Source organism: Ochotona curzoniae, unplaced genomic scaffold (assembly GCF_017591425.1).
Source record: "Ochotona curzoniae isolate NIBS_2020 unplaced genomic scaffold, NIBS_Ocur_1.0 contig_66, whole genome shotgun sequence".
NCBI lineage: Eukaryota > Metazoa > Chordata > Mammalia > Lagomorpha > Ochotonidae > Ochotona > Ochotona curzoniae.
The window spans coordinates 6466335-6493365 of NW_024466512.1; the positions used below are offsets into that span (position 1 = coordinate 6466335).

Consider the following 27031-nt stretch of genomic DNA (forward strand, 5'->3'; position numbering starts at 1 on the left):
CAAGCCCTCAGGGTGCAGTTTCCTGCAGCTGAACAGGGAGCCCAACATGACAATACAATGTGATAAGCATCACCCCTGTGCCACTCAGCAGAGAGCCAAGGGTTGAGCCTGAAGGGAAGGGCAGAGGCTCATGATGGGGAGCAGCTTGGCTGCAGCAGGGCTGAGGGTGAGCAATGTGAGCTGGAGGGTAGGAAAGGACTGGCCAGGGAGGCGGGGTCCCGACCCGCAGACCTGGGAATGCCGAGTCCAAGAAGTTGGCCTGACATTCACTAGAGGAAGAGATCTGGGAAGGGTGGCAGACACCTTATTCCCACCCTGATAGGGTCCCCAAAGAGGCACAATGCCTTGTACCAACACACAGGATTCCAGGTGGGTCTGTGATTCCTGGTAGGCGCACTCCAGGAGCAGGCGGAGCCCAGGAAGGGGCCCCCAGGGCTTCATCTGTTGAAACCAACGACCTCCCAACCCACGCACGTGCCACATCCGCTGTCACGTCCCACCCTCAGCACAGGTGAATGAATATCCCTTCCCGATGTGCTTGGGATCAGCAAGGTTTGGGCCCTTTGGGTTTAGAATAGGAGATACTACGAGGGTGTGATTCAAGTCTAAACAAAAAAACGCACTCCTGGTTCACATACACCTTATACACACAGCCAGAAAGTAACTTCATATGCTGTTTTCGTCCTGTGACCCAACACAGGAAGTCAGTCTAGAATTCTGCATCCATGGTGTTGGTGTCAAGTGTGAAGCTTACAGAGTTTTGGATTTCAGACTCTGAACTCTCTGATGTGTATGACCCCTTCTGTTGAGGGCACAGCTGTGACCTCACAGGTCAACATTCACTGAGAAACACAAAGGCAAACACTGGCTTGGGAGTCTCAAAACACTGACTTGGCATTTGTGGCCAGTCTAGGTATGGATGCACTGCCCCACCTAACTTCCTAACAGCAAGCTGCAGAAACATCTAGAAGCATCTACAAGGGGTGCAAAGAAAGATAAATAGAAATGCAGTGCACATCCAGCCATTATGGCTTTCTTGTTGACTTCCAGTCCCCGAGGCCATCACTGGACAAGGGCACATCAGGAGGTCAGGCAAGGAACATGACACCCTGGGACAGCAGACCCTAAGTAAGGAATGACAGCTGCCTACCCATCAAGGTTCCCTGAAAAGAAGGCTACTGCCCTGCGACATCTGTAACTTAAGATGGTCAACCTGGAGAAACCAGCTAATTGTACACCTAAAAGCGACAAACCTTCTCTCTTACCAAAGCATCTCTGACCACTTTCTCAGAGCAGGAAAGTAATCCCACGGGAAGCCTACTCTTACCATGGGATTTCCTACTGGGCAAACACCTAAACCTTGCCGCTCCACCCCAATTCCCCGGCACAACGCGCCCAGGAGGCTCTGTCCAGTGGACAAGGCAGGGAGAACTTACAGGTAAGGAGGAGCCGATCTTTTCCATATATTCAATTTCATAGGAGTTTCTGTAATCCAACTCTGCAAAAACAAACGAAAAGCGAAGTCAGTGCCGGAGACGAAGGCGTAAATACTTGGACTGGCCAAGGAGCAGTGCAGAGCAGCTGCTACTGCCAGCCCAGAAGGTGTAACTCAACTGTGTTTTCACGGCCAGCAGGTGCTTCTGCCACTGGACAGTGAGAGACTCAAAGACACTGAACCATGGTGAGGAACAGCCCTGGACGGATCTGAGTTCGTGTGCAAAGTCGCAACATCTGAGCATGTGTATTAACATTCACATCGATGACACCCCCTGGGACATGCTGGCCCTGCATCCACACTTGCCCTGGTTAATTCCGCTTCAGCCCTGATCAGAAGCAAGCAAGAGCAGACACTTGTTCCCCTAGAGTTGCTCATCAGGAAAGCTTCCAAGTCACCTGGAATGCTCCCCAAGTTCTACCGACATCTGCAAGGTGGGTCTAAGGCACATTTGCCAAACGCAAAGACTATTAACAGTCCAAGAAAGTGTAGAGGTGAAGTGTCAAATTGACAGGTGACTTCAAGCTGCAAAGAAAATTCCAGATACTCAGAGCCCCACTGCCGGGCTCAGGCACCTGGGTGGCTCCCTATAGAAACTCCACCCAGCTGCTCAACCAAACTGCCCATCTAGCAGACGGAACACCCACTACATGCCTCAGGCCGCACCAGGCACAGCAGGTGAATCTTATCTACTTAAAAAGAAAACGAAAATGTGCTCAGGAAAGAGCTACGCCTAAGCACCCACAGTAAGCCCTAGGCTTGAGGGCTTCATGCTTTTTTTAGGAGAAAATAAATACAAACAACAGTCCTGCATCAGCATCCCCTTACTGCTGTATATGTCAGAGGCGTCGCTGAAAAACAAGCCACATGAACTTGAAAGTGACACATGTTTTTGAAGACTTGGCTGCTTCAGCATGTGGTGCTTGGGCCCACATACAACTTCTCGGGCTGCTCCATATCTCCTCGGATGAGAGGCTGGAAAGACTTCCTGCCCCTGCCCCCTGCATGCCTTGGCTGCCAGAGGCCGGAGGCACAGGCCGAGGCTCAGGGTGCGGTCAGAATCAGGCCCGCACCTGCTCCTGCGGTGAGATTCGGGAGCCTTTGCTGACAAAGATGAACATGTTCCTCACCTGAGAAGCGAGCAGCAGGTGGCGGGTGGGGACAGGACGGGTAGAGGCGCTCTAGGCCTTTCCCAGATCTACCACATCCTGGTCAGTGCTGCTCGGCTAGCAGGTGCAGGACCCATCCCATCACTCCAGGTGGCCTGAGAGGACTGCCAGAAGACCCCAGTACAGTTCCCAGCAATGAGACTGTGCCAAACAAGCTACGGTCTGCGCAGGCTTCTCCAGAGCCCTGTGGCCAGGAGAGGGTCACCTTGGTCACCTGGTAGCCTGGGGCAGCTCCCACCTGGCAGCCCGGGGCAGCTCCCACCTGGCAGCCCAGGGCAGCTCTGACCTGGCAGCCTGGGGCAGCTCCCACCTGGCAGCCCGGGGCAGCTCCGACCTGGCAGCCTGGGGCAGCTCCCACCTGGCAGCCCGGGGCAGCTCCGACCTGGCAGCCTGGGGCAGCTCCCAGCTGGGAGCCCGAGGCAGCTCCTGGCAGCTCTCTGGGTGGGTCTGACACTAAGCTCACGCACCAGCCTTCTTTGCCACCTGCCAGGAGTCTTGGTTTCCATTGCCCTGCGTCTTTGGTCCCTTCCATCACAGGCTGCACCTGGCTGTACCCAAGTGGGATGCTCTGTCCCTGAGAAACATCTGTATCTGCAGCATGCCTGGTTCTAGGGGACCTGCATCCTGCACAGGTCCCAGGTGCATGGCACACACCTGCAGATGCTCCGACTGAACCCGGTCTCCATGGTTACTCATGGATAACCCACCACGTGGCTGGGCAGGGTGCAAGAGGAACGAAGCCTGTTCCTGCCCGCTTGGGGGATTCCCCACATGCTGAGGAAACACGCTCTGATACTGCTGCTCATATCCCCACTCATCTGAGCCTCACAGGGAAGGCGGGCATGGGGAACACAGCCTGTCCTGTGTTAGCTCCATTTACACTAGGCTACATGCTGCCAGCAGGCCAAGAATGGCAATGCCAGAGGCATGTGCTGGCACACCATCCTCACAACCTAGAGGAGGGCTGTCCATGAAAGCCTTCAGCTGCTCCTGGGCCTGGTGGCATGGCCTAGCGGCTAAAGTCCTCGCCTTGAACGTGCCAGGATCCCATATGGGCGCCGGTTCTAATCCTGGCAGCTCCACTTCTCATCCAGCTCCCTGCCTGTGGCCTGGGAAAGCAGTCGAGGACAGCCCAAAGCCTTGGGGCCCTGCACCTGTGTGGGAGACCTGGAAGAAGTTCCTGGCTCCTGGCTTCGGATCGGCATAGCACCAGCTGTTGCACTCACTTGGGGAGTGAATCATTGGACAAAAGATCTTTCCATCTCCTCTCTGTATGTCTCACTTTCCAATAAAAAATAAAATAAATCTTAAAAAAAAATGAAAAGAAAAGAAAAGAAAGCCTTCAGCTGCCAGGGTTACTTGTCACGGATGCCAAAGCCACTTCCAAGGGCTACTGTTGGTAACGATTTCCTAGCAGACCTAGCACAGTGCAAGGCTTGGCAGCTGTCTGGATTTGACTCCAACTGCCAGAGCTCTGCTTAGGATCCAGAAAGAGCCCCATGCTGAGGGCAGAAGGGCACAGTGAATGGCAGACCTCCACGGCCAGGATTAGAGAGGCCAAGTCACTCAACTTCTCTCTGCCTACTGATTTGTCTGGCAATTGGACTCTAACTGCCCATATCTTGCAGGATGAAATGGAACACAGTGAAACAAAAGTGCTGGGGCTGGAGTGGTGGTGCCTGCAGCGCTGGCATCCTATACTGGTGCTGTTTCAAGTCCTGATTCCTCTACTTCCTGCTGCGTCTTGCTAATGCTCCTGGAAAACCAGTGGGAGATGACCTAGGTGAGAAGCAGAGCTAAGTTCAAAGCGCCTCTCGCCATCTGTGTGGGCCCATACTCACTGGGAAGTCCTCTCAGCCTTGAGCTGCTTACCCTCTGTAGGCGAACTGAATTTGGTCTCATTGACAAAGGTGGACAGGTCGGAGGGCTGCGGGTAGTCCTGTTTGTCGGCCTCCAGGTCCACCGTCATGCATGTCCACTTCTGGCTGGTAACCGCCAACTTTTCTTCATCTGTCGCATGGACCACAGCGGAGATGACTGGTGGGGCCTCCGGGGTCGCGGCCGGCGTGGGGTCCTATGAGGGCAAAGAAAGCAGTGTCTTTCCTTGGGGGTTCTCTCTCTTGGAAACTGTACCCACCTTGGGGTCTGGGGCACCCTGAATCAGAGCAGGTCCCTGCCAACAGCCGTGGCGGGTGCTTCTTGGACCCTGCTCTCAGGGGTCCCTTCACAAAGCACGTGCTGTCCCCGCTTCATCTCCTCTGTGGGTGGCTTGTTTGGGGGAGTGCCCATGGGATCCCACAACCAAATAAGCAAACTCAGGATTCTGAGCTTTGGTTGAAACATTCCTGCTAGCTCTTCCACAACTGCGATGTCATGCTGACAAGGTGCCACAGGGGGACAGGCTTCTGAACTCAGTGTTACCTGGCAGTCTTTCTGCTAGACCCTGGAGGCCATGTCTGCAGGACAGTGTGCCACGCAGCAAGGCAGGTGGCACTGAGCTGGGACGGGGACTGAAGCTCTGGGGTCTGCAGCTGAGGCTTCACTGGCTATCTGGAGGAGAGGGCTGCATGTTTTACAGCCTAGGAGCAGCCCCCCAACAGTGCAGGGAACAGGCTTGGGGGTAACCATCCTGTCCCCCAACAGTTTGGCAATCAGGGTTGGGGATAGCTGTCCTTTGCCTGTAAGCAGGGTGCAGGACATGGCCTACACGAGGGGCCTTCAAACAGTTCGTGGAAGACACACATGAAGAGAAAACTATGCCTGAGTTTCAAAATTGTTCATACTCTTCCATTCAGCTCTCTCCCCCTGTACCCCTTCCTTTTTAAAAACTCTGTATTAATTTATCTCAGAAGACTGGCTTCAGGGGAAAGTCAGGGGAGTTCTCAGCAGATTCACAATCTGACGGCCAAGGGTGGTTTTCCCTGGCCTCCTTCCGACTTTCCCCAAAGTGAAGCAACCCAATGTTCTGTCTGAACGCCCCTGTATGGGAGGCAGGATGTCGGAGGGGACCCGGAAACGTGAGCCAGAGGAGCAGACGGGAATGGATGGGGGTACAGAGCAGGCGGACTCCCCAACCCACCAAGATCAAAGCAACACTGTACCTGAGAAGGTGGGTCAGAGAGAGGAGACCGTTTGGGCGACTTTTTCACCCTAAATGTGTCACTGGAAACAAAATGGAGAATGTAAACACAGTGAACGGAAGCTCAGAATCCCCAGAACAACACGGTGCAGGCTGGGCCCCCGCCTCTGCTGAGCCATCTGGCCGCACTGCCCTCCTGCCTCACCCCTCCAACCCTAGCTGCCCAGCTGAAGCCAACACCGATTCATTGATTTTTTTTCACAGATATTATTTTTGCCCTCAAGGGGGGAAAAAATCCATTAAGCTGGAAATTTCAAAGAGATGCCATTTTGGAGAGCTGACCCAGAAAATGATGCTAAATTTAACTAAACTTTCTTACTTTATAGAGCAAATTTTTGGGGAGCAGATTAATTTATTCTGATTCTTCCAGAAATGTCTCAGCCAATTCAAAATGGGGGAGGGACATCAACGAATAGGACCCAGTCTTTAGGGAGACAGTGCAGAATCCTGCCCGCTCACGGGGACTTGGAGCTTCTGGGGTTCCTACACTCTGGAACCTTCCAGATGGGTTTTTGCCAGAAGGCAGGGCTGCACTGGCAGCTTTGTTCCCTTCATACCTAACTGGAGGTGATGGGGGAGCCCCCAGGCCAAGGAAACATCAGCTCAGGTTCCCAAACAAGGGGCGGCCTGTGGCAACAATGCTCCCAGGTATCCACTGGATGCACGGGGAGTTGCTACCACAGTCAAAATGCTGGCCATGTCACCCCAGAAGACTGGCCCCAGTCCCTGGTCTCTCACTGCTCCACGATCTGGTGCCACTGCCAGCAGAGATGGGGCTTTGCTCACCTCACACATGCGTATCCCCTCCTGCTTTCCACACTCACTGGCTGAACAGAACAATTTAACACTCAAGTTCCTTCCCTGTTCTCTCCAAGGAAACGCTCCAACAATGGCATTCAATCACGAGCAAAGTGTTGCAACTGGCTCTTTTACAGCATTTATGTTGCTTGCCATAAACACAAGGCAATCACAACTTGAAGCATATATTTATTCATGCATATAAATATAGAAGTGGATTTTGTAGGCGCTAAGTGGCTTGAAAATCCTTAAGAAATCTCTTGGAAAGAAGACAGTCACAGGGACTCTGCCCAGTCTTGGGACCACCAGACGCCCAGGACCAGGGAAAAGCAGGTGAGCCCCACCCAGGTGATCCCGGCTGGCCAGGACAGGCAGAAGCAGAGGGTCAGAGACAGGCAGTACAGCTGCAGACAGGGCTTGGCTGCACTGGCCTGGGGCTGGAGGAGCAGGCACCCAGCCCAGGGCAGCCTGGCGATGGCTCTCATTGCTGTGGGCTCCACCTGCCGCTGACCCTGCATCTCAGGTGCCCCTGCAGACCTCCATGCAGAAGGACCTCAGCTTTGTGTGGTGGAAGCAAGACTGCCAGGGTGGTCAGGGCCTGTGCTTACAGTGGATGGCTAATTTGGATATGAGGGCATGATACTAGCGAAAGCCACCGCCTGCTAGTCCCATTTAAAATGAAAGGATGGAAAGAAGAGTTCAAAACAAAATAACGGATGTGTTTCAGAGGAAAACATCCCATGTGCAAAGGAGAGCAGGGTTTCATTCTGGACAGTCAGACAGATGTCAGACCATCATGTTTGCACAGCCCGAAGCTAATCATTGTGAAACACGAAACGGCCCCCGCCACCGGACACCCTGTGTCCCGTCCTTCCCAAACCCGCCACACAGATGGATCCATAGCAGCCACGGACAGGAAACAAACAAAGGCTTGGAAGCAGAAACAAAAGGCAAAGGCATGGGCAGCATGGGAGGCATATTCCATCAAATGTACTTACAACAGAGAACACACAGACATCACATCTTCAACCATCCTAAGACAAGAAGACAAAGAAAAGAGAGACAGACAGAAGGAACTGACAAAAGGATATGCCTGCAGACAACCGCTTATCAATGGGTCAGGAGATGACAACTATCGCCAGAGGTGCTGCTGGGGAGGGTGGGCAACAGCCCAGCATTTTGGCAAGACGCTGCTGGGGCATGACTCCTCTCCCAGCTCTTGGGACCCCACAAAGCACAGGGCCCTGGAGAGCTCTGTCACCCCAGCACAGGGTCTTCCAAGCCAACAGCACCCACCTGTTCTAGACTGAGGGATGTGGTGTGAACATTCCCAACCTGTGTTAGCACCGAAGACAGAAGAACGTGGCCATGGACAGAATACAGCCGGGCCATCTCGGGGAGGGAGGGCGAGGTATAAGTGATGGGGCGACAGGATTGCAGTTATTTTGGGTTTTTTCTTCTGCCACACTTAAGGCTCCCGGCATATATTTCATGGAATCTCTAAGAGTCTGATGGGGTTATTGATTCAGGACCAGGGGACATTCATGGCAGGGAAGGGTTCCCTGCCACACCAAACAGTGCAGAGTGACCCAGGGCCAAAGCCTGTTAGAGAGAATCCTTGGCTCATCTCAGATGTTGAGTACATGGGGGAGCCCAGAGCAGCAGGTAAATGGGTCCCCCTGCCTGGCTCATGCCAGGCTGACTCAGCGGGGCCAGCTCTGTGGCCTACTGTGCAGCAGAGACATCAGAAGATGGGACCCCTCAGCCTGGCTAAATTATCACTGGCATTTCTCAGGACAGCAAGCAAGTCTGCAACCAGCCAAACACATTTTTCCTGCTCCTGTGTCCTCAGAGTGGACCTACAGCTGCCAAAGTGAGAGCTGAGGCACAGCTTGGGACAACTCTGCAGGCACAGTCAAGGCCGTCATGTCCGGCAAGTACCAAAGGACAAGAGGCCCAATTACTACTGACTTCCTGGGCACTGCAAGGTGTCACCTTCAGGTTCCAGCCACCTCACTTGAGCTTACAGGGGCCTCTGGGCTCCTACCTACCAAAGCTTCCTAGAGGGGCCAGTGGGTTAAACACTGCCTGCAATGTTGACAGGCCACAGCAGGACTGGGCTGCCATCCTTTCGATGCAGCTCCCTGCTAACGGTTGGGAAGGTAGTGGAAGATGGCTCTAGGGCTTTGGGCCCCTGTTGCCACATGGGAGATATAGAAGGAATGCCAGGCTCCTGGTCTCAGCCTGGAGTAGCCCAATCTGTTGCAGCCATTTAGAGAATCAAACAGCAGATGGAGAACAATCTCTCTATCTGTCCATTTCTCTTAGAGAGAGGAAGGAAGAGGGGGATGGGGCATGGGGGGTGGGAGATGGGGGAAGGGTTCTTAAAGCTGGTTAGGTGTATGGCCTTGCATAGCTCCTGGGTCCAACTCTCATTCACAGTCAGAAACAAATACTATGGACTGTACGTCACAGGGCATCTCCTGGCTTCCCCCCAAAGCAATGTACTCACAAAAGCAACCGTGGGCTAAACAGGGAGAAGGGCAGTGCCCAGCAGGGATGGGCGAAGGCCACCACTGTAGCCCCAGAGAGGAGGAAACCATGCACTCTACCTGCTTAGTGAAATGGGCAAGGACGTGGCGTCACACAGCAGCCAGGGCACAGGCTAGGGCAGCCAGAGGCTAGGTGGACCCCCAGCTGTACACGGGTCACGGGCAGCGTGCAGACCCCGGCCTCCCCACCCTTCCCACCATCACCCCTCAACTTACGTCTTAAGGGGCGTCTTCTTCTTCTTGGCGGGCTTGTTTAGCCCGTCCCCGTCCACAGCGCCAGCTTCAATGGCACTGGCTGGGATCTCAAAGGAGGCTGGGGACTTAGATGGGGAGCTGGGGATCTTAGAGGACGTCTTAAAGGGGTCAACGGACTCGTCGCAGGCTTCAGGGTCAAAGGTGTAGGACTGTTGGGGCAGTTTGGGAGACTCCTGCATTTTTGAGGTGGAAGAAAAGGGGTTAAAGTTGGGGTCATCCCACTTGTCAAGATCAAAGGTGTAGGTACCTTTGGCGATAGGGATGTCGCTGGGCTCAGCAGGGGAGCTGGTGGGTGAGGCAGGGGCGTTGTCCAGTTTCTCGGGGGTCTTTTTCATCTTTGGCCTCCGTAGGGGCATCTTGGTGATGGGCTTTTTGCCTGTCTTTTTGGTAGGAGGGGTGCTGTCCCCCTGGCCGTCCTCAGAGTAGTCGAACTCCAGCCTCACCGGCAGCCCTCTGGCAGGGGAGTCCCCTTGTCCCCCACTTTCCGTGGAGGTCCCCTCTGCCGCCTCGGGGGCCGTGCTGCTGGACAAGGCTTGCACTGGGGGAGAGTTCTGTACTCTGCCACCCGCCGGGGCTGGAGCACCAGCTTCCGCCGTATCCTCCGAGGCTGGCGAGCAGGTGGTGTCGGGCACAGCTGCAGGTTCCGGGGGACTCTCCTCGGTCGGGCCCGTTCTGGAACCCTCAGGCTTGGCTGGCTCCGTTTTGGTCTCTGATGCTACATGCTCCTCAGTGTGGACAGGTCCCTCGTCGACTGGCTCTGGTTGTGTCTCTTCCACTGCGGGGGTCTCTGTGGGCTTCTTGGTGGTGTGTTTCTTTTTTAAGGATGGCGGCCTCGGCTTTTTAGTTCGCTTAAGGGTGCTAGATGCACTGCTGGGACCCGTGCTGTATGCATCCACGGCAGGGGCCGTGGCCTCAGGGCTGCCCGAACAGGAGGCACCATCAAAGTCCCCGGCTTGCAGGCTGAGGGAACGGGGCAGCGTGGACTTGGAGGCAGGCACGGAGTCTGAAGATTTTCTCCGTGTGCTCCCTGCGCACTCCTGAGGCTTGGAGTCTGGGCAGCGAGGCTCTGAGCTCTGAAAGGAGTCAACCAGCTCGATGCTGTCGAAGTCCAAGTTGTAAGTCCCACTACTGGCTATGGGCTTGTCTTCATCGAAGACGGCTGAGAAGGAGTGTGAGGGAGGCCGGAAAGGGCTGCCTTCCACTGAGTCGTGCCGTGGGCCATCGGGCACGGGGGTCGTCTCAGAGCTGCAGCCTGGGAAAGGGAGACAACACCGTCACTGGAGAGGTGTCATCCCCAGACTGCCATCCCCGAGGGTGAGCAGGAGCTGACAAATGCCACCACTGGGCACCTGCTTGGTCGCAAACCCCACTTCATTACTTTTCGAATCTGTGAAATTGGAGTAATGATGGCTGATGGAGGGACAACCCAGACTACTCCAAACACATTTGTCAAGACCCTAACCAGGACTGGGGATGCAACAACCAGCAACGCAGATACAACCCTTGCCTTCCTGCAAGTCACATTTCTCAGGGAGGAGACACTGAACAATCAGACTGTCAGAAAGGGGTTGTGGCGCGGCAGTAAAGCCGCCGCCTGTGATACTGGCATCCCATATGGGCAGCAGTTCATGTCCCGGCTACTCTATCGCTGATCCAGCTTACTGCTCATGCCCCTGGGAAAAACAGCAAAAGATGGTCCAAGTGCTTGGGTCAATGCCATTGGTGTGCGAGACCCTGATAATGTGTGGGAGATCCTGGCTTTGACCTGGTAGTAAGCAAGCCTCTGGGCATCTCTCTCTCTCTCTAAGAAGATGATTCATAATAAGGAGAAAAATAAAGCAGGAGGGAAGGGAGCATTACATTTTAAAATAAGGCCCTGTGGGGTGAAAACATCTGAGCAAAGGCACGGGTCTGTGGGCTTGCTGGAGAAGGAAGCACCCTCGGCACAAGAGCCAGCAGGTACAACAGCTCTGGGGCAGAAGCACCCTCAGACCCTCAGAGGAACCACAAAGAGGCCAGGGTGGCTGCAGCAAGGGAGACAAGCAGGACCCAGCATGGTGAGTCTGTTCCCCAGAGCCTCAGGGAGGACACTGGGAGGCCCCCAGGCAACAGCGATGGGATCGAGCACATCCACGGCTGCCATCATGCCCTCCAACTCTGCCTGCCTCACTTCTGCCTCTTGTCCCTTCTCAGCTCTCTTGGCTACTTCCTTCCAGCCAAGAGGGCTGCTCCTTATTCCCCAGGTGTTGGCTCAATGACCTGACAACCCCACTAGTGCAAAGGGACCTGGACAGCCCTGGCCTGGCTCTGCTTGCACCGGTGGCACCTTTCATGCATCTCCAGGGCTCACAGCTATTCGGGGGCTGTCGAGGATGCTAAAAATGTTATCAGGAAACCACAAAGGCAGCTCTGGACCACGCAAGGCAAATGCAACAGAGTACAGAATAAGGAACAAAAGAGGCCAGGCCTCTGTGGCTTAGGACACAAACCAGCAAAGGTCAGGAACGCTGACCCTGAGCTGGTTTCTCTCATGAGGATGCGACAACTTCTACAGTACAGATGGTACTCTGGGCAGTGCTCAGCAGCCTCTGCCCGCCAACCCTTTGCTTCGGGCATGGCGCCCTTGATGCTCATCAAGGAAGTGGGAGATTACAGCTGTGAGGAAACCGGATGGCTCGAGTCTGGGAACTGCTTCAACATCTCCCTGCCTCGGCCTCCACAGCCATGTTCTCTTGCAGGCGGGGCCAGTGCCTTCTGAAAGTCAGTGTGGGTCTGCCCTGACTTTGAGCCTTTCTGCATCTTAGGTGTCCTGACCATGGAGCACCTGTGTCAAGCCTGCTGGCTCTGCTCTCTCTGCAGCCCCTTAAAATCCCAGGTCTCCATCCATCCAGCCTTCCCTGGGAAGTGGCTCAGCAGCACAGGGATGGGGTTGCAGGTGCATCTCCAGACAGGGAAAGTGTGAAATCCAGATCCTCCCACGTGCTTCCTACCCCAGTCTGTCTGGGGTCAACATCTATTTGCCTGGAGGAATAAGCGGGATTTAGAATGAGCTGGGCTATGTCTTTCAGCGTGAGTCTAGACTCCCTATGGGCTTTTGTTTCTGAGCTGGGAGGGGCAGGGTGGCAGAAGGGACAGGCAGATGCTGTCCCCTGGTTCTGTTCTCTACTGAAGTGGCCTGCAAGTGACCTGCAAGGCACAAGCCTGACACCTGTCTGCAGGAGTGGGGGAGGCCATGTTCCCACACTTTCCCCATAGTCCACTGTCATACATTCTCTCCTGGGGGCCCTGTGGAGCCCACCAGCAACGTGCCCTGCTGGGCCTCTGTCCTGCCCACAGGGCTCGGGAGGGGAAAGGCCTGACGCAGGCAGTGTGGGCGCTGTCAGGACTGCCTCACACCTTTGTAGCACCCCATGTAAGTCAGCACACGGATGAGGATGCTACCTCTGGGGCAGCCAACCGCTGGGATCTTCACACAGCCCGGGCTGGGGGAAGGAGTGGGGGTGGGGTGCCCACACACAAGCCCCAGCCTCAAGCCTTCTGACTGCTAGCCTGGCTTTCAGAGGACACGGAGAAGTAGTCTCAGGTCCCAGATATACATATGATGCAACCAAGGGCTCGGCAGGGAGAGAGCTCAGGGGTGTGAAGCACTCCCCAGCTGAGCCCTGCCCTTGTGGAGTTCCCTCACAGGGCTCCTCTAAGGCTTGTGCTGTCAGAAACAACCACTAAGGGAGAGGGTGGCATGGCTTGTGTTTGCCTGTAAGAGTGGGCTGTTCTCTGCTTCGTGGGAAAGGAAGTCAGGCACAAGGAGGAAGGGCGGGAACAAAGAATGGACCAGCACCCCAGGGCCAGCGGCCACACGGCCAGTCCTCTCTGCATTCTCCTCTGTGTCCAGGCATAAAGGCATGGTAGCATGCCCTCCTTTCCTTCCAGACTCTTCTAAAGCACCCCACGCAGTCTGAGACATGAATACATGATACCTGCCCCCAAATCCCTGGTTTGACCTGGGGATTACACAGTATCGGCCACTTGCTCCTATCCACCGTGCAAGAGCTTCTGAAAATAACCCGGCTGCCCACTCCCCACACTTCATCATGTGAGAGACGGGAGGCAGTACACCATGAGCAGCGCCCCTCCTCTCCTCCACATTCAAAGCAAATAAATTCCAATCAGCACCCGGGGCCGGGGAGATGGGAAGGGGGTGCGAGCAGTGTCTGTGCTAACTCAGCAAAACCCAGATCCCGCTGCTGGCTGTCAGACGGGAGAACACAAACTGCATTTGTCAGGCACACAGCTCGGCCCTGGCGCCGGGGAGCGCATCTGCAGAGGAACAACGCCCTGGGAGCAGGCACCCTTTTGGAAACAATGGCCTGCTTGAACCCAGGGCAGATCAGAAGGATGCCAAGGTCATAGGGCTGCTTGGCTCTCAGCCAAGGCACAGGTCCAACGAGTGGGTTGGCCCTGGCCAGCCTTGTCCTGCTTCTCCCACCTGTACCCCTGCTCTGGGCAGCCTTGAGCTCAGGCACGTGGACGTCCAGCCTACGGGCTCTTGCGCTATCCTGGGTCTCACTGCAGGCACAGAGAAACCTCTGTCCTTAGAAAGCCAGGCCAGAGAAGGGAAGAGGTGGACCTCAGAAGGAGTTGCTGCCATGCACCTAGCATGTGGTCTGGAGGGAGCTGGCCTCACAGACTCTTTACAGGGAGGGCTATGGCCAGAGCAGGAACCTCTAAAATGTGGGGACCAGGGGTGGGCTAAGACATCTGTGGGAGCTGGTGCTGTGGCACAGTACGTTAAACCTCTGCCTGCAGTGGCCAGCATCCCATAAGAGTAGCGGTTTGAGACCCAGCTGTTCCACTTCTGATCAGCTCCTTGCTGGTGTACCTGAGAAGGCAATGGAAGATGGCCCGAGTCCTTGGGTCTCTATATACACATGGTGGACCTGGAGGAAGCTGCTGGTCCTAGCTTTCGACCAGTCCAGCTCTGGCCACTGTGGCTATTTGGGGAACGAATGTGGATGGAAGACCTCTCTCTCTGTCACTCTGCCTTTCAAATATTAGAATTAACAACAACAATAGGACACCTGCATCCCACATTAGGGTACCTGGGTTTCCAGTTCTAGTCCCAAGTCTCATTGCAGCTTCCTACCAATGCCGGCCCAGGAGGCAGCAGAAATGACTCCAGACATGGGTCCTGCTGCCTCCGTGGGAGACCCAGAGCCTGGAACCCCAGCTGCCAGATTTGGTCCTGGCTGTTGTGGCATTTAGGGAGTGAACCACTGAATGGGATTCTCTCTGCTACTTGAATAAATAAACAAAAAATCCTAACAAAATAAAGTGTGGGGCCTGGAGTAGTCCTGGTGTTAAGGCAGTACTTGGCCCCTGGCCAGCCTGTGTGGCACCCCATTGGCAAGCCCTGTCTCCTCCCAGGGCACGTGGCACCACTCCTGAGAACACAAACCAAGTGGGCAGGCTGGAGGTGGGGGTGACACCTGCTCTATGGAAAACGGACTCCAAGGTCTGTGATCTGAGTCACCCGAGTGCAGACCAGGAGTCGAGCGTCGAGAAATAAATCAGGCAGCACAAAAGTGACGGGGAGTGAAGGAGCCACAGAGCCGGGCAGCGCCAGCTCGACTTCCTCTCACCACGATTGGCCATGCCTGACCGGAAGTGCCCTGGCATAAAGCCACTCACAGGAAATTCTACACTTTAACCCCATGTGATAAGGTCAAAACGGCTGCACTAAAAACACACCGTCAGGCCACGATGTGTTTAAGAGGTGCAAACAAATGAATTCTGCGTTTAGACTCAGGTCCTTCTAAGGAAACTTATGTACTAGCAAGGGTTCTTAAAAAAGAAGTCTGAAAAATCTCAAAACACCAGATCCCAAGCATCAGGGTGAGGCGGACTCGGCCTGCACCGCCCACAGTGCCCAGACCCGTGGCAGCTTTGTTACTGCAGCAAAAGTACAAAGTTACCAACATTCTGACAGCAGTGAATGGCCAAATGTTGCAACCCAAGACCATGCTGCAACTTTCTTGACCTGCTTGTCCGCACTTCAACTGCAAGGTTCCCAGAGCTCCCCACCCCACCCCAACACCTGTAAAGCAAGTCCAGCACAGCCCACCACCTTCGCTTATCTGCAGTCCCACACACCTCATGTAAACCACCACCCACCGCCAAGGAGACCTGGGGCAGCCACAGATTGGAGACGCAGCCAGCAGTCTCTCAGGTACCCCAAGGTGGATGCCAGCTAGGCCCCGCTGCAGGGATCCCGGGCGCTCCTGGGCCTTCATTACCTGGTTCTTCTGGGGGTGGCGGTATGCTGATCTCAGGTTCAGGGATGACTTCCGGGGGCGGTGGGGGTGGGGCTGGGGGAGCTTTGACAGGGGTCGTCGACTCCGGAGTCTCAAATGCCTCTTCCGAGTCAGAACTCCTGAGGGCGAGAAGGAGACACGGGGGTTAGAGGGATGCCAGAGCTGCTTCTGCCATGACACTGGTGGCCTTCGGACCGCAGGGCGGTGCGTCCAAAGCACCACCCAACTCCGCTCCTCGGCAACAGACATGAGGACTCACTCCCAAGCCAACCTTGCCACCAGCTTTGAAGGTCCGCGAAGGAGAGGCGCTCTGAACTCAGCTCTGCTTGCAACACCTACCTGTCCCTTCGTGGCAACGCACACAGCAGGCTCCTGATGAACCCTGGCAAATGATGGTTGGTGATTCCCAGTGCTACAGAGGCATCTGTTCGTTTCCTGCTGCAGTCCCACCCACCTCCAGGACCCCCCACCCACCTCAGGAACCCAACTCTCCAAGCACCTGTTTTCCTGGCGCTTCTGATGCAAACACAGATTAATGCGCATGTACTCCTGGTGTGGCCTCCCCCACGAGAGTAGCCAGCCTTGTTTATCCTAAGTCCCCAACCCTAGAAGAGGAGGCAATGAATGAACAGCAGCTCAGTGAAAGAGTGAATGAATGAATGGAAGCCGGAGAGCAAGCCAGAAAGCACAGCCAGTGACCCCCGACCCTACCAGTGGGGTTAGCAGCGAAGCCTGCCCTCCAGGCAGCTGCCCCACGCAGAGAACAGCACCAAGCGAGAATCCCCCCAGAGAAGCTCTGTGGGCTGAGATGCTGTCTGTGATGCTGGCATCCCCCATAAACCAGTGCCAGTTCAAGTCCTGGCTGCCATCCTTCTGCACCCTGCTAAGGCACCTAGCAAGGCAGCGCCAGGTGGGCCAAGGGCTTGAGCCTCTGCCAGCCATGAGCAAGATCACAGTGGAGTTCCCGACTAGGAAGTGAACTTGCAGATGGAAGACCTCATTTTCTCATCGTCTTGCTCTCTGTCTCACCTTGCCTTTCAAATAAGTAAAGAAATTCGACGAGGGAGAGGGGAAGGGGATGGAGGAGAAACTGCTTTGCCCATTACCAAAGGGAAGCAGCTCCCCAAAGGAACGCCTTGCCTGGGTTAAAGACGCCCCACACCAGCTACCTCCCTAACCCAGCTGCCTGGGCTCCCTGATGGGCACAGATGATCCCTTTAAGCCCCTACTCAGATGGAGACCCTGCAGATCCAGCACTGCAAGCTGCCCACACAGAGAGCTCCCACAGGCATGAGGGCCCAGTGACCCCATGTTCTTCTACAGACCCTCAGCCAGTGACCAGCAGGGAGCAGCGAGAACCACAGCGACCTCTCAGCTCTGTGCTGGAGCCAGAGCAGGAGCTGCTCCCACGAGAGCCCCAAGGACGCTGCTTTTATGATTAGTTTCTCTGTAACCAACTTTACTAGTGCCAAACACCAACCTCCTCCCAGAGCCTGGGCTCCTCCCAGCAGCTCTGGGGAACAGAGACAAACGCCACCATCAGAGCTGCTTCGGATGGGCTCCAACGAACGGCACACTGGCAAGTTTCGAGACACAGTACTTGATTCACGCAAACACAGCGGGAGGGACTTTATCTTCCTTTACAACATCCCTTACTGTTAACGTGCTTAGCTTCTCTCCGTAAGGAGACTGCAAGACCCATACCTGGACAACAACCGAACTGGGGACCTGCAGTTTCACAGTCTCTCGGCATGAAAGACACAGGCAAGTCATACAACTGGATAGTAAAGAAGAGTTTCATCCTCTGGGGCAGAGGGGTGGGACTCTGGGCATAGTCTGGGAGCCCGCTGCCTCACCCCAGCCCCCAGCAACACATGCAGCAGAGGCCACACTAACACGACACGCTGAGCCAACTTGCCTCTTTTCGGAGCATCCTTGAAGGACCAGCAGCCTGGGCTCCTCACTGCTGGTCACCGCCGTCCACACCCATCGTGCCCACTCCACGGGGGACCACATCTGCCAGGTGCCAAATGCCATCTCCGCTCAAGAACAGCCTCTGCCCACCCCCTCCCCCAAACCCACGTCCACCTCCCTTGTTGAGATCTAACGCCCTGCGCGGCCACAGACACTGTGAGTGTCTCAATCCCAAGGCTCAAACCCAGATGCAGAGAGAGGCGGAGGGCTCGGTCCCTGGCATCGGCGTGCCTGGGCGCTGGCAGCGCGCAACTCCGGAGCACAAAGGGCCCCGTGCTTTCTCAGCAGCACAGGCAGGCGCTTGGGGAGGGCCGGCCACGGCTAGGCTCTCGCCGTGGAATTCCAATGAGGTCTAGGAGCTCCAGCTGGCCAGCCTGCACACCTGCTCCGAGGGGCCACCACTTTACCCCTGCCCTGCGTGGGAGGCAGTGAAGGGGAGGGCCGGGGTCGGGCACACCAAACCCTTTGTGCTTCCTGCCTGTTTTCACTATGAGCTATTGCTGCGTCAAAACACTCGAACAGCATGCACTTCCGGAGCTGCCTGCCTCCTGTTCCTAGTCCTGCACCTTCACCAGGGAACAGCCAGCCAGTTAATTAGAGGAGGCGGATGGCAGCTTTTTTAATTAGCTCTATTTTCCCCATTCAGTTTCTCTGGGCTCGAAATCTCTTCTACGAGCAAGGATTTGGGCAGTCCACCCACAGAGTCTGCATACCAAACAGCCACACGGTGGAGGCCAGTGTGTGAAGACACAGTCCCCTCAGCTGCCTGATTTCTGGTTCTCTGCTACAAGAAGCTAAAATGCAAGAAATTATTCTGCTAAGGCTCCACAGACACTTTAAAATGAAAGAAAACAAAGCTCATTTAGTTTGGCACAAATAGATACAAGAAAGACACTGTTACTGTGAAATGTTAAAATATCTAAGTCATAGAACAACGTATTTACCCAGGATGTACATATGCCATGTTCACTGCATAAGCAAATACGCAGAAATAATAATAAAATATATTTCCATGTGTAAATGTGGTTTCCAAATTTCTTTATTTCACAGATGGGAAGTTCCTGGCGTGAAAAGCCTAATAACCACCATTTGCAGTGCATTTTGTTACGCGACAGGCTTTAGATTCATCGACACACTAACCCACGTTCTTCAGAAATGTCCCATCCTAGAGATGACCACAGCCTGGAGATGCCGATGACTGGGCCAGGCCGTGTTGCTGGTAAGTGACGGGAGCCAGGGCTCTGATCCAGAGCTGTCTGCCTCTCAAATCTGTGGCTTCTGAAGGCTTTCGGCAAACTCAGCTTATAAATCATTCTCATCTGACAGTCTACCACGGAGAGCAATGAGGCTACTTGGATGAACTTGAAAATGGACACTGGGCTTCGGTAAGCCAACCGCAGCACTTGACCTGCTTCTTGGGCATGTCACAAAACACGCTGATGCTTGACTGCAAACAGTCTCCACTTTTTAACAGCGTGCCTTGTAATCGTCACTAAGGCAGGGTGGGGGCAGGAGAATTACGTAACCACACAAGCCAAATCAATCCATCAGGAGCATACGCGGGTGGCCACCGCAACTGCAGAGGGTGGCACATCCAGACAGAAGGGAGAATGGTGAGCAGCAGCCCTGACTGCCACCAGACTGCCTGCCACGGTCCCTGCTGTGTGTGTGTGCGCAGGTCAGACATGGCCTGCCAAGTGTGTTCCGGGCCTGGCATCGACACAGCACATCACCTGGGGAGGGCTGAGTTCAATGCGGTCGGAAGCAGAGGGCTGTGGCCTGCGCTCTGCGGGACTTGCGGGCTCTGTGGATTCTTTGAAACCCAAGAAAATACCAGGGGAAAAAAAACACCCAACCAGAAATTGCATTGGCTGGGCCTGCCTTCATTAAGCACTGCTCTGAGAGGAGCCTCTGCTGCAAATGCAGTGCCACCCTAGCAATCTAAAGTCACCTGCCATCAAGAACAAGTTCCTTCGCAAGCGCTGCTAAGGAACCCACTCAGGAGCAATGCCTCAGGACTCCACTTGCAAGTCCCCTACAGAAAAGTCGCTGAAGACTGGAGGGAGTTTCCTGAGACCACCTTCTCAGAGTGAGAGGGCCAGGAGAGAGAAAGGCCGTGCCAGCAATGGAGGTGGGGGCCGCTCCCCAGCCGCCAGCACACACTACCTCTACTCCAGCTCCCTGCAGAGGCCACAGCCTGAGCGGCACTTACAGGCACTGCCCAGGGTCCCACAGGCATGCCCCTTCCTCCCTGAGGAGCAGGCTCAGGGGGAGGCCACAGCGCCCTCAAAGCCCTGCACCAGGAACAGCCAGCAATACCCAGGCCAGATGACCACCTGCCACCTCTGGATAGAGAAGCAGCCCACCCAGAAAGGAAGCTGAGCTTCAGGTAGACCCAGGCTGCTGGGTTCATCCAGGCATCTGTGTGAGCCTGGTGGAGGGGGGGCTGAGTGAGCAGTTCTGAAACTGCCATGTGGCAGATTGCATTCATCGAAGCATTCTGCTGAATGACGACTTTAGATGGCCTTAGAAAAGCTATCCAACCCTATTCCAACACACACACTCCTCTTTCCCCCGCCGACAGCAACGTGCCCATCCAACACACACACACACACACACACACACCTCTTCCCCCCCCCGACAGCGACGTGCCCATCCAACACACACACACACACATACACACCTCTTCTTCCCGCCAACAGCGATGTGCCCACACTGCTCACTCTGCATGCTAACTGCAAAGGGTCTTCCCTGTGATGTGCCCATCCTGGACACAGGAGAGGTGCCTTCTCTGTGATCCCCTCCTCAATAACCAGGTCTGGGAGGAACTCAAGTTCAACTCAACCAAGTGTACCTGGCCAAGTGCTGTATCATACACAGGGCTAGTTCTGGGAAGTCAGGCTGCTAGAATCTTCCAGGCCAGTAACTCCTACAGGAGAATCAACAAAACCATAGCAGAGACAGCACAGTTATCCCACGATCCCACCAGGTGGAACCCGTCTAGTTAGTGACTTGGGTTCAAGTAATCGTCACTCAGAGGCCACGCTCAGGTGTCAACGCTCAGGTGTCAACAGGGCTTAAAAGGGGCCATGGGCCATGACCATCTCAGCCTGGCCAAGGGGGAACACACATAGATGGGTCCATACAGAAACAGTGAGAGTCAGCTAATGAGTGAGCAGGGTTGCAAGACACAGGCATGGGCCCTGGGTTACTAAAGAAAAGTGGGATTGATTGAAAGGCTTGCAGAGGTTGAAAAGGTCAGAAGTAGGCACTTCCATCCTTAGCTGGGGACACACAATTGGCCCATCAGGGGTTAGAAGCCCTGGCAGAGTGTAGACAACCTTTGTGAGCAAGCCCAATGGAATGTAGAAAAAAGACTGTTTCAGAAGGCAGGCAGAGGTAGAACGGAAGACAGGTGCCAGTAGCAGCACAGAAACACCACAGCCCAGCCCGGCCCTCATCCAGCAAGCACGGACAGCACAAGTCACTCCACCTCCAGGTCCTGGAATTACTGGAGGTGAGTACAGTGCCCCTTCCTCAGGTCTGCAGCTCTGATTCTGCCCTTGAAATTAGAAATGTGGGGGCTGAGCCTGGCGGTTAAGATGCTGGCTAGGACACCTGCGTCCCATGTCACAGTGCCAGGCTCTTGCCTTGCACTTGGCTCCCCCAACTCCAGCTTCCTGTTCCTGCAGACCCTGGGAGCGGCAGTGATGGCTTAGGCTATTGGGTCGCTCCCCCTACCCGAGAGCCCAGGAATACATTCCCAGCTCACGGCACAGCTCTGGCCTTCGCAGGCACAGGGCAAGTGAACGAGCAGATGGAATGTTCTGTCTCTACCCCTCAAATGGCAAAAACAAAAACTGAATGATGAAGATGATGAGCTGCTGGTGTTCAGGAAGAACTGGCTGCCAAAGGCAGAAACTGCCACGAGACCATAGAGGCGGCACACTCAGAGTTAACACGAGTGGGATTCAGGCTGGACCAGCACAGCGGTCCCATCACGGAGAGCCCCAAAGACAGAGGGTCTCTGTGCCTTTGAGGGGAAAAAAAGATTAGACAAAGGCAGCCCCCTGCTCATCGCAATGCACAAGAGGCTCTCTCAGCTAAGAGCCACAGCTTCTCTACCTGACTCTTTACCCCACAGAGAGGGGCAGCACTGTCCAGCCTGCAGGTTTGCAAAGCACCCAGCTAAAGCTCTTGATGTGGCCTTGCCAAGACAACTGCAAGTGGGACTCAAAATTCAATTGATAGCAAGTTACTTTGTAATTTGATCACTGTGCATGGCCTGCAAGTGATGCTATAAATAAACGGACCTTGGCACAAACAAGGTTTCCACCCCCTGGTTTCTTTCGGGATGATCCTGGAGAGCCTTAAAGATGCCTTGAATCCTCCAGCTCACAGGCCACCAGGGCTTCTAGCTCATTTGCTCAAAGTTCCCAAGTTGGTACAGCCAGTAATATGGAAAGCCCATGGAGTGGCAGCTGCCCTGCTGGGACACGTGCTGTGACTGAGGGGTGCCGCAGTCCTCCGAGCTGAACCTCACCCTTCTGCAGGGGTGCACACAGCCCTTTACTTCTCCAGGGACAAGGCAGTGTGTCTAGAAGGGGGTGGCTCAATGCTGCACAGGTCATGTGGGAGTGTGTGCCCACCAAAGCACACCCTGGGCACATGCTTAGTCTAGAACTTGGCTGATGTGTGATGATGGCAAGCACCTTGCAGGAGACAAGCAAGTGTCAGTCAGCAGCTGGAACCCCATGAAAGTACAAGGTGTGACCAAGGCAGTTTCCTGGTCCCCGAATCTGTGACATGCTACTAAATCCTGTCCTGCTTTCCTGGCAACAAGCCTGACTTCCTTATGCAGGCCTAGCAGCGAAGGCTTGGTGCCCTATGACTTCCTTATGCAGGCCTAGCAGGGAAGGCTCAGCGCCCTCTGACTTCCTTATGCAGGCCTAGCAGAGAAGGCTTGGTGCCCTCTGACTTCCTTATGCAGGCCTAGTGGAGAAGGCTTGGTGCCCTCTGACTTCCTTGCCTTTGAGCAGCGACATGCCCTGCTTCCGTCTAGCTTGCACTGAACTCAGGACAACACGCAGCGGCTTCTGGTGTGTGGTGACTAAACATCCTTCCATTTTCCCTAGAGCAGTGTCATAGAAGCAGTGTCTCTCCCTCCGCCAGGATCTCAGAAAACACCCTCTATTCAACCAGGTCAGGTGGCCTGGGCTTGCACTCAACAAAGATGGCTTCTGGTCTCTCCTGGACTCATCAACCAGTCTAAAAGACTCGGTGTCTAGTTTCTGAACCCAGATGAAATGAGACATGATGGCTGGGGTACGGGCAGGATAACATCTGTAAAGAGTACATGAGACAAGCAAACAATGTGAGCATGTGAGAACTCAGAGCAGCAACATGTGGCCAATGGCTCGGGTCTCCCCGAGCTCCTGGCAAGCAACAGACTCCCCTGGGCTGTTAACAAGGATAGGTGGAGGGGAGCTTCCACCTTAAATGACGAGACAACACCAGCAAATTCAGGAACAAGCTCATGTTGGAGACAAACAGTTATACAGAAACACAAACACAGCATAATTATACACACCAGGGTCATTCAAAAGTTCATGGAAAATGGAAGGAAAAGATAAACTTCTTTGTAGGCCAAGAGACTTTGAAACCCAAGCATAATGGGATGTTCAAAAATCTAGTAGAAATCAACAAGGAGGCCACGTGTGGATTATAATGCAGAAAAAGCTTCAAACACAGGTTCAGGTTGCCATGGCAACAGGGAGGCCAAAGATTCCCAAGGAGGTAAGACCAGCCTCATTCCATTCTTTCAAATCTCCCAACCTGGACACAGTGCAGGAGAACCCCTGGACAGGCTTAGCTGGATTATGTCAGAGACAACAGAAATGAGAGCGGCAGAGATGAGCTCCACCTCTGTCAGTCCAGGCAGACACGCCCAGGAACAGCAAGCAGCGCTCGGGTCTGTAGCCATGGCTTGTGGTCTGCCCCCACCCAGGGTCCTGTGTCTTCTCAGGCAGGCACCAGGGTACCAAGATGGAGCTGGTACCAGGATGGGTATGCAGTCAGGAATGAGACCAGTCCCACAGTTCTTCAAAGTTTCCCCAGCCATTCTCCTGTTATATCTTCACAACACGAGGGCCCATGATCTGAGGTGTAGACGCGTGGGCAGATAAAGCAAGCAGCTCACAAAGTCCCAGGAATGAGAACCTGGAAGATTCAGCCTCAGCATCTCCCAGGGGCAGGGACAACACAAGAACAGGTGTCTTGCCCTCACCCATGTGAACACCAGGGGAGACCATCTCCAGTCCTGAGAAAGGATGGATAAAAGACTGCCAGTGGGGGCAGCTGGGGACGGCTGGCCAGCCTGCATCTCCTTCCACTTCATCCTCACCCACTAGACCCTTACTTTTGGCCCATTCTTCCGCTCTCTCATAGGCACACATGATGCTGTCCCAGCCACAACGGCTTGTGGCTACTAAACCTCCAGGGAGTGTCATGCGGGCCGCTCGGATTTCCTGGAGCAGCCCAGCGACCTTGGAGTAAAGTCGGCATGGCCCCAAGTGTGGTTGCTCTTGCTGGTTCATGCCTGGCCAAAGCAGGAGCCCATCCCGGGTCACAGAGAGAGCCAGTGGATGACTCGGCTCAGGGCAGGGTCTTCCAAAGCCAAGGCCATAGAGTTCTGGCTCTGCAGGTGTTGTCCTGGCCCCAGTACCCCAGCTCCAGAGCCCTTTATATCCAAGACGCCCTGGCCTACATGTCGCCATCTGTGTGTCCATCCCTGTGTCCCTGTCTACTGAGTCTTTGCCCCCATGCCCACCCCCACACTTTTCTCTCCCCTCCCAGTTTCTCCCTGCCCCCGGCAGAAAGGCAAGCAAGCACATTTGGGACTGCCTACCTGACAGGGAGCCTGCACTTGCCATCAATAATCAAGGCTCGTGTGCATTGGCTTTATTATTCATAATTTTGCCTTCACAGTGGGCTTCAAAGCCTTGCAAATTACTGTGACTCACGGGAATGGGGGGAAAGATGGCGTTATTGTCTCAGAACAGGGGACAACAGCAGCCTTCAATTCACCTCTTTCTAACATGCACCAACACAGACTGAGCTACACTGAGAAGGCATTGCCTCCGCAGTGAGTAGCTGGCTACCTCTCAAGCCCTCTGGGTGTGGCCAGTCACCAGGGATGCCAGCTCGCTGCTGGGGACAGCCCGGACTTGAGTAAGTTCGCAGCTGTGGAAACTTCGCAGCTGTGTCCAGAAAGGACTTGGTTTCCTTGCGCTTACCTGAAAACTGGCAACTCTCAGGGTCCTAAGGAAACACTCCAGCCCTGCTGAGCAAAGGGAGACCTGTGGGCCACTGTCCCCCAGTGAGTCTCAATGCAGATCTCGCACATGGAAATAAAGAGTGCAAGCCCAGATGTGGCTGGGGACAAGCACACCTCTGTGCCATGTCTGCAGCTAAGCAAGTTTAAGTCGACTCGCATCTAGAGCCTGCTGACCCTGCCTTGCACAGCCAGCAGGACCCTGTGACCTGTGTCCTTCCCCCCACAGCATCTTCACAGGGCAGCGGCAGAGGACAGCTGGGCGGCAATGCTGCTCTGTGCCTCGGAGGAAGACCACGGCCTTGCCTCCTGCGCTGCCCATTCCCCCGTTCTCTCCCCCAAAGGCAGCAATGATAACTCTGTCTTTGACCCACTTACGGTAGTTCATGAACAGATCCACATGGAGGCACTGCCTTCAGTAGGATATGCTAATTCTAAGACTTCCCTGACACCTCATGGAAGAAAACAGTGCACCATCCATCACCACAAAACCAGACAGGGGCAGGTGTAGCTCCAGAGTCGGGCTCTGTCCTTTATGCAGGGCATATCTCTGGGTGGGTTTCTTCATGCCCCAGGCCTCAGTCTTATCTGCACAGTGGCAGTAATAGGCAGGGGATGGCACCTGCCCCAAGGGCCCTTGGGAGAGAGACCTGGCACTCAGCAGGGACACTGTTCCTCTCCCGCACCACGGCTACACACAGATGACACACATGCTAAGTTGGAAATGCACACCCAGCTCAGCCTCACTGCACACAGTGGCACTTGGAGCTGTTTCTGCGACCCTGGTGTGGACAGCCGGCTGTGCTCGTCGTGGCAGAGAATCAGGCTGCTCAACACTCACTGGGAAAGGATACACATGCCACATTCCAAGGACAGGCTCTGTCAAACAGGAATTCCGGTAGCCAGATGCAGTCAAAACACCCTAATGGAAGCACCGGAAGTCAGGGACCACCTGCACCCACTTGCTCTAGGCTACACAGTGCTCAGCACACCCCTCACCCTCACACAGTAGGAGCAACGCTCAGCCTGCAGGATGCTTACTTCTGTGAGGCCCCTGAGTCAGCAGACAGCACAGAGCACGGGCTCTCAGGCAGACAAGAATGGGATTTGGGGGCTGACACTGGGGTGCAGTGGATTAAGCCACAGCCTGTGAAGCCAGCATCCTATAGCAGACCACTGGCTCCAGTCCTGGCTGTGCCTTTCCAATCCAGTTCCCTGATAAAGTAGCAGCAGACACTGGCCTACATACATGGGAGATCTGGATAAGCGTTCCAGGCTCCTGGCTTTGGCCAGCCATTGTCATCTTTGGGAAGTTCACTGATGAATGGAAGGTCAGTATTTCTCGGTCTTTCTCCCTCTGTAACTCTGCATTTCAAAGAAACAAATAAACCTTTCTAAGAAATGAGATTTTTCTGCTCTTCCTGCACACCCGACACACACACGCGACTAAAATGTAGGCGAGGAATTGTACAAGTGAGCAATACATTTCCCTTGAGTATGTAGTGAATTAATTCTCAGGCACTGGGAGAGAAACTGCAGGCAGTCGCTCCGATTAGGCTGCAACTCCCACTGGTGTGTGTGAGGGCGGAGAGTGTGGTGGGCGGGGTTGGGCTGGGATGCAGCATCCATTGGTTTGCCTAAGAGATGGGGCTGAAGACAGAACTGATCCAACAACTGCAACTACCAGTGTGTGTAGACTGAGTGGGTTGTCGGTTTGAGCCGGACTCCACACTGGCTGGTGTACAAAGGAGTCAGGTCTGGGATCACCTCGATGAGGTTTTCTTGAGGACCCCCGCAACTGGACCCCTGGACTCTGACCTCCAGCCATGGTGCAAATCACAGCATCTGTGGTCTGACTGTGGAATGCATGTGTCTGGACGTGCTGAGCATTCTCTCTCTCCCCACAGCTAGGATGCACAGTAAGGAAGAGGCCATGTCAGGGCCATGGGAAAGAAGGTTCCAGGTAGAGAAAAGCACAGAAGAACCCTGGGCTGGAAGGCAGGTC

The 27031-nt window shown here is 54.7% G+C and overlaps 1 protein-coding gene across 5 annotated transcripts in view; it reads right to left on the bottom strand.

The window, feature by feature from the left end:
- TACC2 (transforming acidic coiled-coil containing protein 2) overlaps positions 1–27031 on the bottom strand; it is a 56743-nt gene that overhangs the window by 18826 nt on the left and 10886 nt on the right. For 3 of the 5 annotated variants that reach the window (XM_040991991.1, XM_040991989.1, XM_040991987.1), the window contains exons 2-6: positions 15702–15838; positions 9370–10660; positions 5766–5826; positions 4537–4738; positions 1437–1498 (exon numbers count right to left, since the gene is read on the bottom strand). In XM_040991991.1, the coding sequence (XP_040847925.1) occupies positions 1437–1498; positions 4537–4738; positions 5766–5826; positions 9370–10660; positions 15702–15838 (1753 nt within the window). Of the gene's footprint in view, positions 1–1436; positions 1499–4536; positions 4739–5765; positions 5827–7599; positions 7636–9369; positions 10661–15701; positions 15839–27031 lie in introns of all 5 variants that reach the window. The other 2 variants (XM_040991990.1, XM_040991988.1) reach the window with 1 other exon arrangement.